The sequence below is a fragment of the Solea solea genome, chromosome 14, assembly GCF_958295425.1.
Source record: "Solea solea chromosome 14, fSolSol10.1, whole genome shotgun sequence".
Taxonomy (NCBI): Eukaryota; Metazoa; Chordata; class Actinopteri; order Pleuronectiformes; family Soleidae; genus Solea; species Solea solea.
Window position 1 is genome coordinate 20,264,931 of NC_081147.1, and position 11,588 is coordinate 20,276,518.

Sequence of the window (11,588 nt, forward strand, 5' to 3'; positions counted from 1 at the left end):
GTGCCCCCCCCCCCAATCGATTGCATGAGGCCCACCACTTAATATCACATTTGTTTGCCTAGCACACACAGCCTGTTGCAATAATATACAGTATAATTAACTTTACATAAGTGCAATATAAATATATGTTATGTATATAAGCTTGTTTTGTGTTTTAAACATAGTTGTCAATTTTGTTTTTAGTTTTTGCTATTAATATTATATATAATAATAATTAATAACTAATAATATTAATTTATTTTGCATCATATATATGTTTTTACCCGCAACTGAACAGTTCTTTTTTCCCCACTTTTTTTCTCCAGACTGGCCCCCTATTGACCAGATTAGACCCTCATTTGTATTTGACATAATGCATTCACTATCCCCTTAACCTCACCCTAACCATCACAACTAAGTGCCTAACTCTTACCCTACCTTAATCTAAACCCCATAGTTGTGTAATATTACTGTGTAATATGGAGTAAAAGAATGAAAGAAAGAAATCAGCCAATGAAACTATAAATTCAGATAAACTTCTTTTGGGTTGTTGCTTTGGGTATAGTGTAAATGTGAAAGATGTGCCATGCAAGGATAGTGGAAACATTTTTTATTAATACAATTTTTAAATATTTGTTCATCACTTTGACAACATCCTCTCTTGCTATTGTTTATTACTTCATAACTCATTAAAAAAAAGGATTCTGTTTAAAAATCATGTTTCCCTTACAATTAAACTGTCATACATTTATATAAACAAGACCTCCTTTAACATTTTGGCCAAGCACTCACATACATTTTCATGATTTTAGACATTTTGTAGTAATAATATATAAAAAAAAATTATTATTACAGGCCTGTCCTTCACTACACACTGGAACCTGAAGATTCACAAAGGTTCAGGGATCAGGTCTGATGTGATGGTGTCTGGTGGAGACACTGCAGTGCAGTCACTGCAGACTGTGGGGTTGGAAAGAACTGCTGTGGACCACATCCTCACTCTCAGGTGCCAGGACACACAACCAGGTCTCACTGTCACTGCCTCTGTTCCTGACGTTCCTTCAGGGCAAGTATGGCTTTCCGGTAAAGATCTATCAGGAGACAGGGTCATGTTTTTGAAAACAGCAGAATGGATTTCATCACTGTTATTGTGATCACTGTGTTATTGTGCAGGAATGATGGACGGAAGAAGTGGATGAGGCTCACCAAAGGTTGCAGAGAGGTCCACGGGTTGAGAGTAAGCTCTCGGCATCTCCTCTGTGTTGATCTTATTCTTCCTTTTCACTTTCACAACTTTCCTCTTCTTCCTCTTTTCCCCTTTGGCTAGACACATGACAGCAGAAAGGTTAGATTTCCAGTCTTGAGCAGTTAACAAACAGAGATTAGAGGAAGTTGATAACTCATATACAACCTTTGAGTGGCTTCTCGTCGTTGTCCAGAGACTCTGGCGTGTCCACGGTCTCTTTTTTCACTTTTGGTTTGCGGTTCATTTTGCCCTTTTTGGGCAGGATCAGGGCACTGCTGGCTTGTTGACCAGAGTTGTCCTGGTCTCCTTCATTACTGTCACCCTCCTCTTCCTCCCTCTGTTCATTTGCTTCATCTTGTTCTTTTTCACCTCCTTTGTCCTTAACTGGCTTGTTCTTCCTCTTTGATTTCAGCTTCTTTTTAATTGTCGACTCCTAGAAGAAAAAAAATATGTATTTATAGTGATATCCATCTTATAATATATCATTAGACTACAAAGGATGTCACCGTTATGGCAGTCATGCTTTCCTGACCTTTTGCAGCATGTTCCGAATGGGTTGCAGCTTTCCTTCGCCCTTGCTCGTTTTCTCCTTGTCTTTTGGCCGATGAACCTGGCGAAGATCTGACTTGCTGGACTGCATTCTGAGGTGAAAAGATATTCAACATTAAGGTCAGCGTTTACCAGTATTTTTATGTGTAAAAGTCTCCGTTGACCTTTTGGTTTGAATTCAAAGGCTTTTCTTACTGCTCTGCCCTGGTTTTCCTGCGCGTTTTCTTTGTTTTTCCATTCTTCTCCCTCTCTCTCGTCTCCAGAGGCCTCTTGCTGTCGTTGGCTACGCGGATACACAGCTCAGCATAATCCAAATACACGGCACGCAGCAGCCAGCGAAGTCCTCGCAGGGTCTTTCTGTCCGACCAGCGCCGCAAGTCCATTAAGGCTGAACAAGGCTCCTGAGAGGGACAGGGGTGAGGTCAGTTTGTCTGAAGGTATAGATGTCTGGGGGTTTGCTGTGAAGGAAGTCTACCCGCCAAATGTATTGCCATCTCTTTCTACGGGAGATTTATTTGAGAGCAGTACTTACAATATGGCACAGAGAGCGGCTCTGGTTGACCAGCTTTTCAAGAGACAGAGTCTCAATCAGCTCACTTCCCAGCAACGCGTTCATTTTGTCCTGTTTGTTTGCCAACCTGAAACAAGGACGTTCCAACACAGGTTTTAATTAAGTGAGTTACTGTTACCTCTGTAGTTTCCCTCCTCAGCCACCAGAGAGCACTGTTTCACAGCTCATGGTTTTAAAGATCCAGTGTGTAACATTTAGAGGGGCAGACATTATACTACATTTAAATACGGTTTTAGAGTTAAATATGGGGTTTTGTTGCCTTAACATAAGACTTTTTATATTTCCTAAAGGCAGGGGCCTCAAACTCAAAATGACCTGGGGGCCAGTGAACTTCTAGTCTGGTCAGGAGGGGGCCGGTCAAGTGCAGGTAAAAAGAACTGTTTAAATTTTTAGAAATTAAAATCGTATCTTGATAACCCATAATGATGTTGCAATCAAACATATTTTGGATGATATGCACACTATTTCAAAGCAAAAGTGTTTGTTTTGATAGATAGTTCACAACCAAAAAAAACACATTTACTGTATGATGCAAAATGAATCAGTAAATAACAAACAGAAATATATCAATTAATTAAACACTACCTCATATATATTATTAAATGTCACATTTAATAATGTGATAAATATAACCTAATGTATTATTGTAAAAATATTGTTCCCTGTTGGTCAGTTGGGCCAGTTTTCATCAATCTTTTTTTTAAAGTGTAAAAAGTGTGCCTTAAGGTAAGGAGCTTGTTTTGCAGAGGCCGTCATCTTGATCTGCCGTGTTTCTACAGCAGTTGGGATGGATTTTACAATTAGAAAATGAAGCTGGAGAGAGGAAACAACAGGGAGTTGTGGAGGTGTTAACATCCTTTCTATTATGTGAAGGCCACAGAACATGACTGATGATTTCCCTATTGAAAGAAGGGTGACCTGAGAGGTCCTGCTGTCCTTTTGTTGCACTCTGCTGTCTCACTAATTCTTACACACTTGAGCTGTAGTCACATTTCAAATTCAGGAATGAAGTTGTGGTTTACTTACACGAGTATGGGTTTCCCAGCCACTCTTGGCTGCTTCAGCAGATCAGCCAGAACGTCCCTGACCTCCTTCATCCTCTGCCTGTCACTGGAGTCCACCACAAAGATGAGCCCGTGGGCCTCAGAGTAGAGCTCCCTCCAGTCTCCTCTCGACTCCGCCGAACCTCCCACGTCCAACAGGGTGACCAGGTAGTTCTCCACCCTCAGCTCGTTTCGTACACAGCCGTGAGTGGGTCCTGCTTCCACGCCGTGGTGGACTGAAGACGACACACAGTGAAATATAAGTTTGTTCATCATGTCACGCCATCATTCGTGGTTAAATCAGTGTTAAAGTTACGGTTGAGTTACCTCTCAGCAGTCCTCTGATGGAGGAGGTTTTTCCTGCTTTGTCAAGACCAACCACAGAAATGGTCACTTTTCTGCAGACAGATATACAGTATAGAGAATTTATTATTTTATTACTTTAACTATTTATCTATTTGGACTATTCATCTAGTGGTCTGACTTTTAACTCAGCAAGAAAGAATTTCATTGCACAGAGAACCGTGTTTTTCTTACCGTACATATGACTGTACATAAACTCTTTGAATCTTGAATCTTGAAAATACATTCTGGCCACTTTATTAGGTACACCTGTTCTGCCATATGACGCCTGCATTTATGACGCCTGTAATGTTTGTTTCTTAGTTTGTTTGTGAGTTTGAAATGACACTTAATAGCAAGTTTAACATAATTTAGACATTTCGAATATTGTCAATATTCAGCCAGCATGTCAGAATCAGAATCGTTTTTTTATTGCCAAGTACATTTACACACACAAGCAATTTGACTTGGTGTTTTGGCGCATTTAAAATAGAACAAACTAAAATGAAAAAATAAAGTTAAAAAAACCTCAGTTATAAAAAAAATGTATACAGTATCACAAACAATATTTACATACGGGGCAGTGGGTTGAAAGGAGTTATAGTCGTTGTTTTTATATGGTCTGCATTAATATGACGCATTAATCTACATTTGGTAACATAATGTCGGCTGAATTGTGGGCAGGATGACAGTTTGTTTTCATGTGGGGGGGTGGGGGCAGGGCAGGGATGCTGTTCATGAGATGTCGATGTCAGTGTGGGTCCCATAAGGGTTATATTCCTGTGTTTACCCACATGTGTGTCCCATCTGGGGTCCATGTTTCTGAAACCATATGGGACCTGCATATTGCCCACTTAGTACCCAAGTAGCAATAGGCAAACCCAGTTAGGACCCACACTGTAAGCCCGATATATAATATAACCCTTATGGGGCCCACATTGACATGCTGGCTTAATGCTCAACAGAATGGACTTTTTAAAGAGTAAAGACAGATGTTAAGGCTGTTAAAGCTGTACTGTACAAAACTGGACGCGGACAAACTGCCAGTTTACAGACAGGCCAGGTTTAGCGATAAACAGAAATCATGCCAGGTTGTCAGGTAAACTTATTACAGTGAAAAATCTAGAAAGGAAACCTGCACTAAAATGTTAGGTAGAGTGCTGTGTCAATAAAATCTCTTTGAGTTTGAACAAAAATAAGCTTTCCTTAGGCAAATATCCGCAAGGTTAATCTTTTTTATTTTGTAAAATATAATCATTCCTGGAGGTTATGTTTCTTGATTGTTGTGAAGGTTTTGCCTTATATATACAGTATATAATATAATAACACATGCATTGCTGAGTGCAGTCTTCTGTCTGACTCACCTGACTGGCTCTTGTATTTTGGAGACCCAGCTGCACCAGTTGCTCATTAGGTTGAACATGTTTACTTGAGGTGAACAAGGCGAGCACAGAGGCCACCATCGTCTCTGGAACTGGTACCTGCGAACAGATGGTGCCGTCGCAGAAACACACACGGTCACACATGGGAGTCACCTTTGACCTTAGCAGACGTGTACAGATGGTCAGACATTGAGGTGGTGCTCTGACTGCCAAGTCTCTCTCGCTCTCTCTCTCGCTCTCTCTTTCTTCATAATTATCCAAATATAAATAGCATAATGTTAATAATTCCTCTGGATTTGTCTTTGCATCAACGTGTTTACATAAGAATCTTTCATGAGTACGAGTTGTTCTGCTGCATCCTGTGAACCACACATAGCATGTGTGTGTGTGTGTTTGTCTTCGTGCCATGCACTAAAATAAACAGCGGATCTGTCTGTCCTTTGTCCGCTGCATCTGTTCAGGTGCAGTAATCTGCTAAAGCTTGTTGCGACTGACCTGTTGTTAGTGTTGTTAACAAGCAGCCTCGGTTTTTTTCCACTTCGTTACATTTAAATTCAAATCCGTTACTGAGTAAATAAATAAATTCATGCACCTTGGAAACTTTGGCATTGAATGAGGAAGACAGGTAAATGATGATGAGGACAGGTGAACGATGAGGACAGTGAATGAGGAAGACAGGTGAATGATGAAGACGTTAATTAAGGTCCCTGGGTGAGTGAGCGTTAAAGCATTTGTGACCTTTGACCCATTCTGACTGATACATTGTGTGTTTACATATTTTATTTTGTCAGTATTTTAACTTGTTTTTAATTACCTTTGCCTTTAATTTAAAACAATTAACATGATATTTGTGTTCCCTTGTCCTTTTTTCACAACACAACTAAGTTACTTTTCCTTTGAGTACATTTTAAACAAGTTACTTTTTTACTTTAACCTGAGTACAATTTTTAGATCAGTATTTTTACTTGTGCTTAAGTAAAAATGTTATCAAAATAGTGGTACTTTTACTTGAGTAGAATATTTCAGTGCTCTTTCCAACTCTGGTCAACGGAGTAAAAGTTAATCCTGGTGTAAAGGTTTGAATAGATCTTTTTCAAATAAAACAAGAAAAACTTGAACATTAAGCACCGAGTAAAACTGTAAAGTACAATGCAAAAAAAGAAAGAGCGCAAATAAATAAACACATGAGCAGACAGTACACATGGGTAGTAAAAATGCTGTTATCAATGGATTCAGCACTAAATGACCTAATATAGCTAATAAAAAAGTATAAACTTTGAAGAACTGGAGAAATTCAAGGAATACTTACAGAAGCAAGTCGATGTCCATGCATTTGTTTGGATGCTCGTCTCTGCCAACATCTTCTATCCACCAGTATTAAAACCAATTAGTCACACTAAGCCTTTGGTCACCTCATGTGGGAGGCACCAATCCCAGAATCCTCTGAGCCACTCCATCCCACGCCATTGGATGACACGGTTCTTCTTTGACTGGACCAAATGCAGGAGCACACGTGATGTGCAGTGATCTTTTGCCTGTTGTTTAGTCTGCTGCAATTTAGGCGAGTCCAGAGCTATAAATGAAACCAAGGCTTACTGAGAATTAGTTGTGTTGTGGGGATATTTAACGATTAAAGGGTTGTTTATTATGTGAAAAATGTGCTTAACCCTTAGTACTCAAGTGCACCCATGGTAATTTGCTGTAAGAATAATACACAACTCCTTATACGGACATCCTGCGGGTGTGTATTTATAGGTCACATATTCAGGCTTTAAAAATGTGGGTTTTTTTTCGTCTTCTTATGATTAATTTTGAATCGCATTTTAAGTAGTGATATCAAGTAGCAAGAAGTCACAAAATGGAGCGTTTTTTTCTTTTATTTTTGTTCATAAAAACGAGCCAAGAGAACTGTGACATATTTCCAAATTTCACAAATTAAATCCGATTTTAAACATTTTGGGTACTTTTTGCTCAGGTGTGTTTATAAAGTTGGTGAAAGTGACAGAAAACATTTCATCAGATTGCCTTGGTTGTGCTGAAAAAAAGGATATAAGACATTCTATATTGCACATTCTTATACCCTCTTTAATACATGATAACATACTGAATTTAGTGGCGGTCAGCTGTTGAATGTGTGGTTTAATTCACTGAAGATGCATTCAATTTGTTTTTATTTACCACATAAGGACAACTCCAACTTTCTAACCTCAATATGCACTCAGTACACGGCTGGAGAAATACAAAGCATATGTGGAACTAGGAATCAAGATGATAAATACTTGATAAAACAAATACACAAAGAAGAAACACAAACGCACAAAGTCTGAGCACAACATCTTACTCTACCACTTTCAGAGGATCAGCTACCAGTAATATATCATCTTGTTAATTCATGAATTCCAGACGACAAAAATATTATTATAACGCAGCATTAGCCACTAGAGGGCCTAGTATTCACACAATCTATTTTCAGTGCCAGATTGGTTGCTGTGCAGTAAGAGGTCTGCAAAGAAAAAATGCCTCTTGTGTTCCAGACCTTGACGAACTCGGATTTATTTACTCTAGAGATATTTTTCCATTTCCATTTTGTACATTTTGTACATTTTGTTTCATTTATGTGTTTATTTTCTGAATGTACCTGTTGATTCTTCTGTATGCACATGTATCCATAAAAAAACATAAATTATCATATTTAGTTTATGAACAGAGAGTAAAGTGATGCAATGGGAGACCAGCGGGATCAATGTGCGCGCGCACTTAATCTTGTTATGTCATTAGACCAATGTCTAATCAGGCTCTGCCCTCCTCTGCTGAGTCGACTCATCCCAGACTGACCACACCACAGCCCTGTGTCAGCTGATACACACACACACACACACACACACACACACACACATAGTGCAAAAACAGCATTAGCTGAGGACCACACCCCCGTCTACTCCTATTTCACACATTGCAAACATATTTCAGTGACCCTCCCAACTGCTGATTTTACAAACACAGCCAAAGCTATATATATGTATATATATATATATATATATATATATACGTAGATATATATATAGATATAGATATATCTATATATATATATATATAGACTACCAATCTAAAATAAAAGAATTGCCATCTCAGAAATCACATGTCCTGGTTTGACCCTCTTAGAGAGTCTATAAACTCTATATGATTTCCTGTTTTATTTTGAAATAGTAGTTAGGTGTGTTTCCTCAGGTGTGTGTGTGTGCGTGTCGTCTGCTTTTGTGATGACCTGCTCCACCCTTACACGATTCATCCGCGTCTCGTTACCTTCCCCACGTTAGTGTCCATGTACCATTTGTTTTTCTTTTTTTTGTGTCCGTTGGTCTGCTGTGTGCCTTCACTGTGTTACTTCCTGCTCCTCTTTTGTTCTGTGTTCCTTATGCACTGTATGTTTATTTTTGTGGTTGCCTTTGTTTCCTGGGATACCTGCTGGTTACCCAGGGAAACCATATCAGTCAAGAGGCCTTTTATTTCCAGGAAAATATCTTGACTCCTGAAGGTCCTGAAATGATTAAGCATGAGAGACATTTTTTATATTAATTCTGGTATCAGAATTATTCAGTTGATTGATTCAGTTTCCTGTTCCTTAAACATGGTGTTTCACTGTATTTCTCATTAAAACTAAAGATATTGTTTTGTCCTGTCAAGTCATTATGGATTCAGAGAAACTGGGGGGGGTGTGTTCTGTCACTATTTTCTGATATATAAGTAACTTATTATTGATTGCTGCTCAATACATTATGTCTGGAAGCTTATTATAAAGCTATATGATCCAGCACCTGCTAAAAATTCAACAAAAGGAAACCCTGACGACTGACTCACCACAGTGGATCATCTACCTTTATCTCACTCTATCTCTAACAGCTTCCACACTTCTTGGAAGACTTTCCTCAAGTTTCTTTGTAAGTGTTTCCATGTGCATTTGTGTCAATTCATTCATTCTGCAGAGCAATTATGAGGTCAGACACTGATGTTGGATGAGAAGGCCTGGCTCACCGTCTCGGTTCCAGTTCATCCCAAAGTGGTTAAAGGTCAGGGCCAGGCAAGTCCTTCCATACCAACCATGGCATAGCATTGTCATGCCTCAGTATGCTGAAGCATTAAGATTCTTTGGAGATAAGGAGCCTAGAGCCTAAAGCCTGATGGAAACACCCAAATTCAGTACAATAAAACAGGTGTGGCCAAATACTTTTGTCCATATAATGTAACTCTGGATAACCATTGTTATCATAGTGGATAACAAGCAGGGTAGCAGATAAAGACTGAACAGTGCAATCAAAAGTAAAAGTAGCAGAATGTTTTTACTATCACTGCAGGCTGCAGCCTTCTTAGAATCCTGTCAGGCTGTACATATGTGTTTGCTCTGACTTGAAATCTGACCTCAGGTGGCTCGGTGTCCCAGTTGAAACATGGAAATCCTGATTTCCGACTGCTAACACATTAGCGGGATCAGTTTCTACTACTGGCACAGGAAGCAAAACATTATTTCCTACAAAAGATAATAACACAGACGGATCGTTTCAACATCGACACATTCTCCACAGACTCGACTGGCTGATAACATGATGCGAAGGTCGGGCCTAATACTCTCAATAATAAGGTTTCGATGTCCCATGTCCCCCTCATGTCTGCTTATAGAAGCAGACTGGTCAGTTACCCACAGGCATTTGTAATGACAAGCCTTCACACCTTCTATTCACCTCCCTCTGAATATCATGTTTGTGTGACCTGGGGCGAGCTGTTCAAAGCATTGTACTGCGCTCCCGAGGACGCCACTGTGGAAGTAAAAGTATATTAAATAACCACCACTATGCTGGTTGCACAAAGAAGTCAGTTTGAATGGAAGTGATGAAAATGATTTATAACGCGAGTAAACAAGTTTTCCTTGAGTATTAACAGTCGCAATCTCTATTTCAGCACTTTTTCAATAGCACACGATGCCAGTTTTGTACATTTCATTCCCCCTTTTTGAGGAAAACAATAACAATCAAGCATGACACACACACGAGTGGACACCAGTGTGTGATTGACCAGTTGGAGCCTGGTTGCAACAAGGAGCGTGAAACAAGCCACATGGCGACTGTGGAGGCTTGAAATCCGAAGCTTAGATTCTTATAAATGACGTCACAATCAGTTGTGAAATGTACAAACGCTCCCATTGTTGTTTTATATAACCCTATATTTTTATACTCCAGAGATCACTGAGCGGGGAGTGATGTCAAGTAAAAGACACAGACATCTACTTTTTATTTTCAGAACTATAACAGGTAAAAAGGTCATGTTGACATTGATCTGGGCCACTTTGACCACACTGCTGCTGCAGACTGTGACTTTCTCATGCACTTTGCACACAGATCTTTATTTGCTCTAATGTTTTCTTTCCTTCAAATGTGTACGTGAAGTTAAATGACATTTGAGTGTCCATGTGTTGCTTGCTCCTGTTCACTCGCTCGAACAGGGCCAAGTCCACCCTGCTGCTGGGAACTAAAAATGGAAGTGCAAGAGAAACAGTCTGATCTATTTATGCTCGCCCTCTACTGTGTTTCCATTTGGACAGGACAAGCACGGTGTGTAATGTAAAAGAAAAAAAACTCACTGTACCACAAAACCACACTGCCTTGAATTGAATTGTTTTTTCTAACTGCATCTGTCTTGTCACATGGTTTCTAAACTTGTCTTTTGAGACAAGAACTGTCAAGTCGACCGACAGGTGAGCAACCCTGCTGTACTCGAGGCAGTAAGAGCAAAAAGCTATTTTAAATGATTGTGTGCTTGTGTTCTCTACACAGTGAGTTTGAGCGTCTTACAGCCCAGAGATGTAAAACAATGTTTTATTTCCACCTCACTTGAACAGTTGAACAAGTAATATTGTAAGATAAGGACATTGGCAGTGTACAACAAAAGTAGAAATAAGATGGAAAAAATACGATTAAATACTGTATGTGCAAGGCAACAGATGAAAACAAGGTTAACAATAACATGGTGTTTACAAGTAAACGGTGCAGTCAGGGAAGACAGTGTTGTAATTAGAGGTATTGCACAGTGGATGAGGTAGTTTTGGTGTGGGTGTGGTCAAATGACTGTGCTGGTTGTACATCGGATGTTAGACGTAATCGTTAAGTTTTTTAAACTACAGACTTTTTATCTCATAATTATGACTTTTTTATCTCATAATTTCGGATTTTTTTTATCTTGTACTTGAGAATTTTGAGTAAATGTAGAACATTATCCTCTAACACAGAAAAATAAAGCTCCCTCTGTTTCATGTTCTTCCTTTAAGTTATTAGGGCCCAAGCACGAATGCTAGGGGACGAAACAGCTCCTGGCGCAAATTCATGCGATGAACCTATTGTTGATTGTTATTATTATTATTATTATTATTATTATCATTATTATTATTAATAATAAAGCCACTTTTGAGGGGGTTAACGTGCATAAAA

At 39.2% G+C, this 11,588-nt stretch overlaps 1 protein-coding gene across 1 annotated transcript; it reads right to left on the minus strand.

Annotated features, from left to right (window-relative positions):
* Nucleotides 1-966: 966 nt before the first annotated feature.
* arl13a (ADP-ribosylation factor-like 13A) lies at nt 967-6,474 on the minus strand. Its single transcript, XM_058650163.1, has 10 exons — nt 6,422-6,474; nt 5,095-5,211; nt 3,716-3,786; nt 3,372-3,624; nt 2,307-2,412; nt 1,970-2,175; nt 1,758-1,866; nt 1,391-1,658; nt 1,186-1,302; nt 967-1,070 (listed from the first exon to the last, which is right to left on the minus strand). The coding sequence occupies exons 1-10, from the start codon at nt 6,439-6,441 to the stop codon at nt 1,015-1,017; spliced, it is 1,323 nt and encodes a 440-aa protein (XP_058506146.1). The 5' UTR covers nt 6,442-6,474; the 3' UTR covers nt 967-1,014.
* Nucleotides 6,475-11,588: the final 5,114 nt, after the last annotated feature.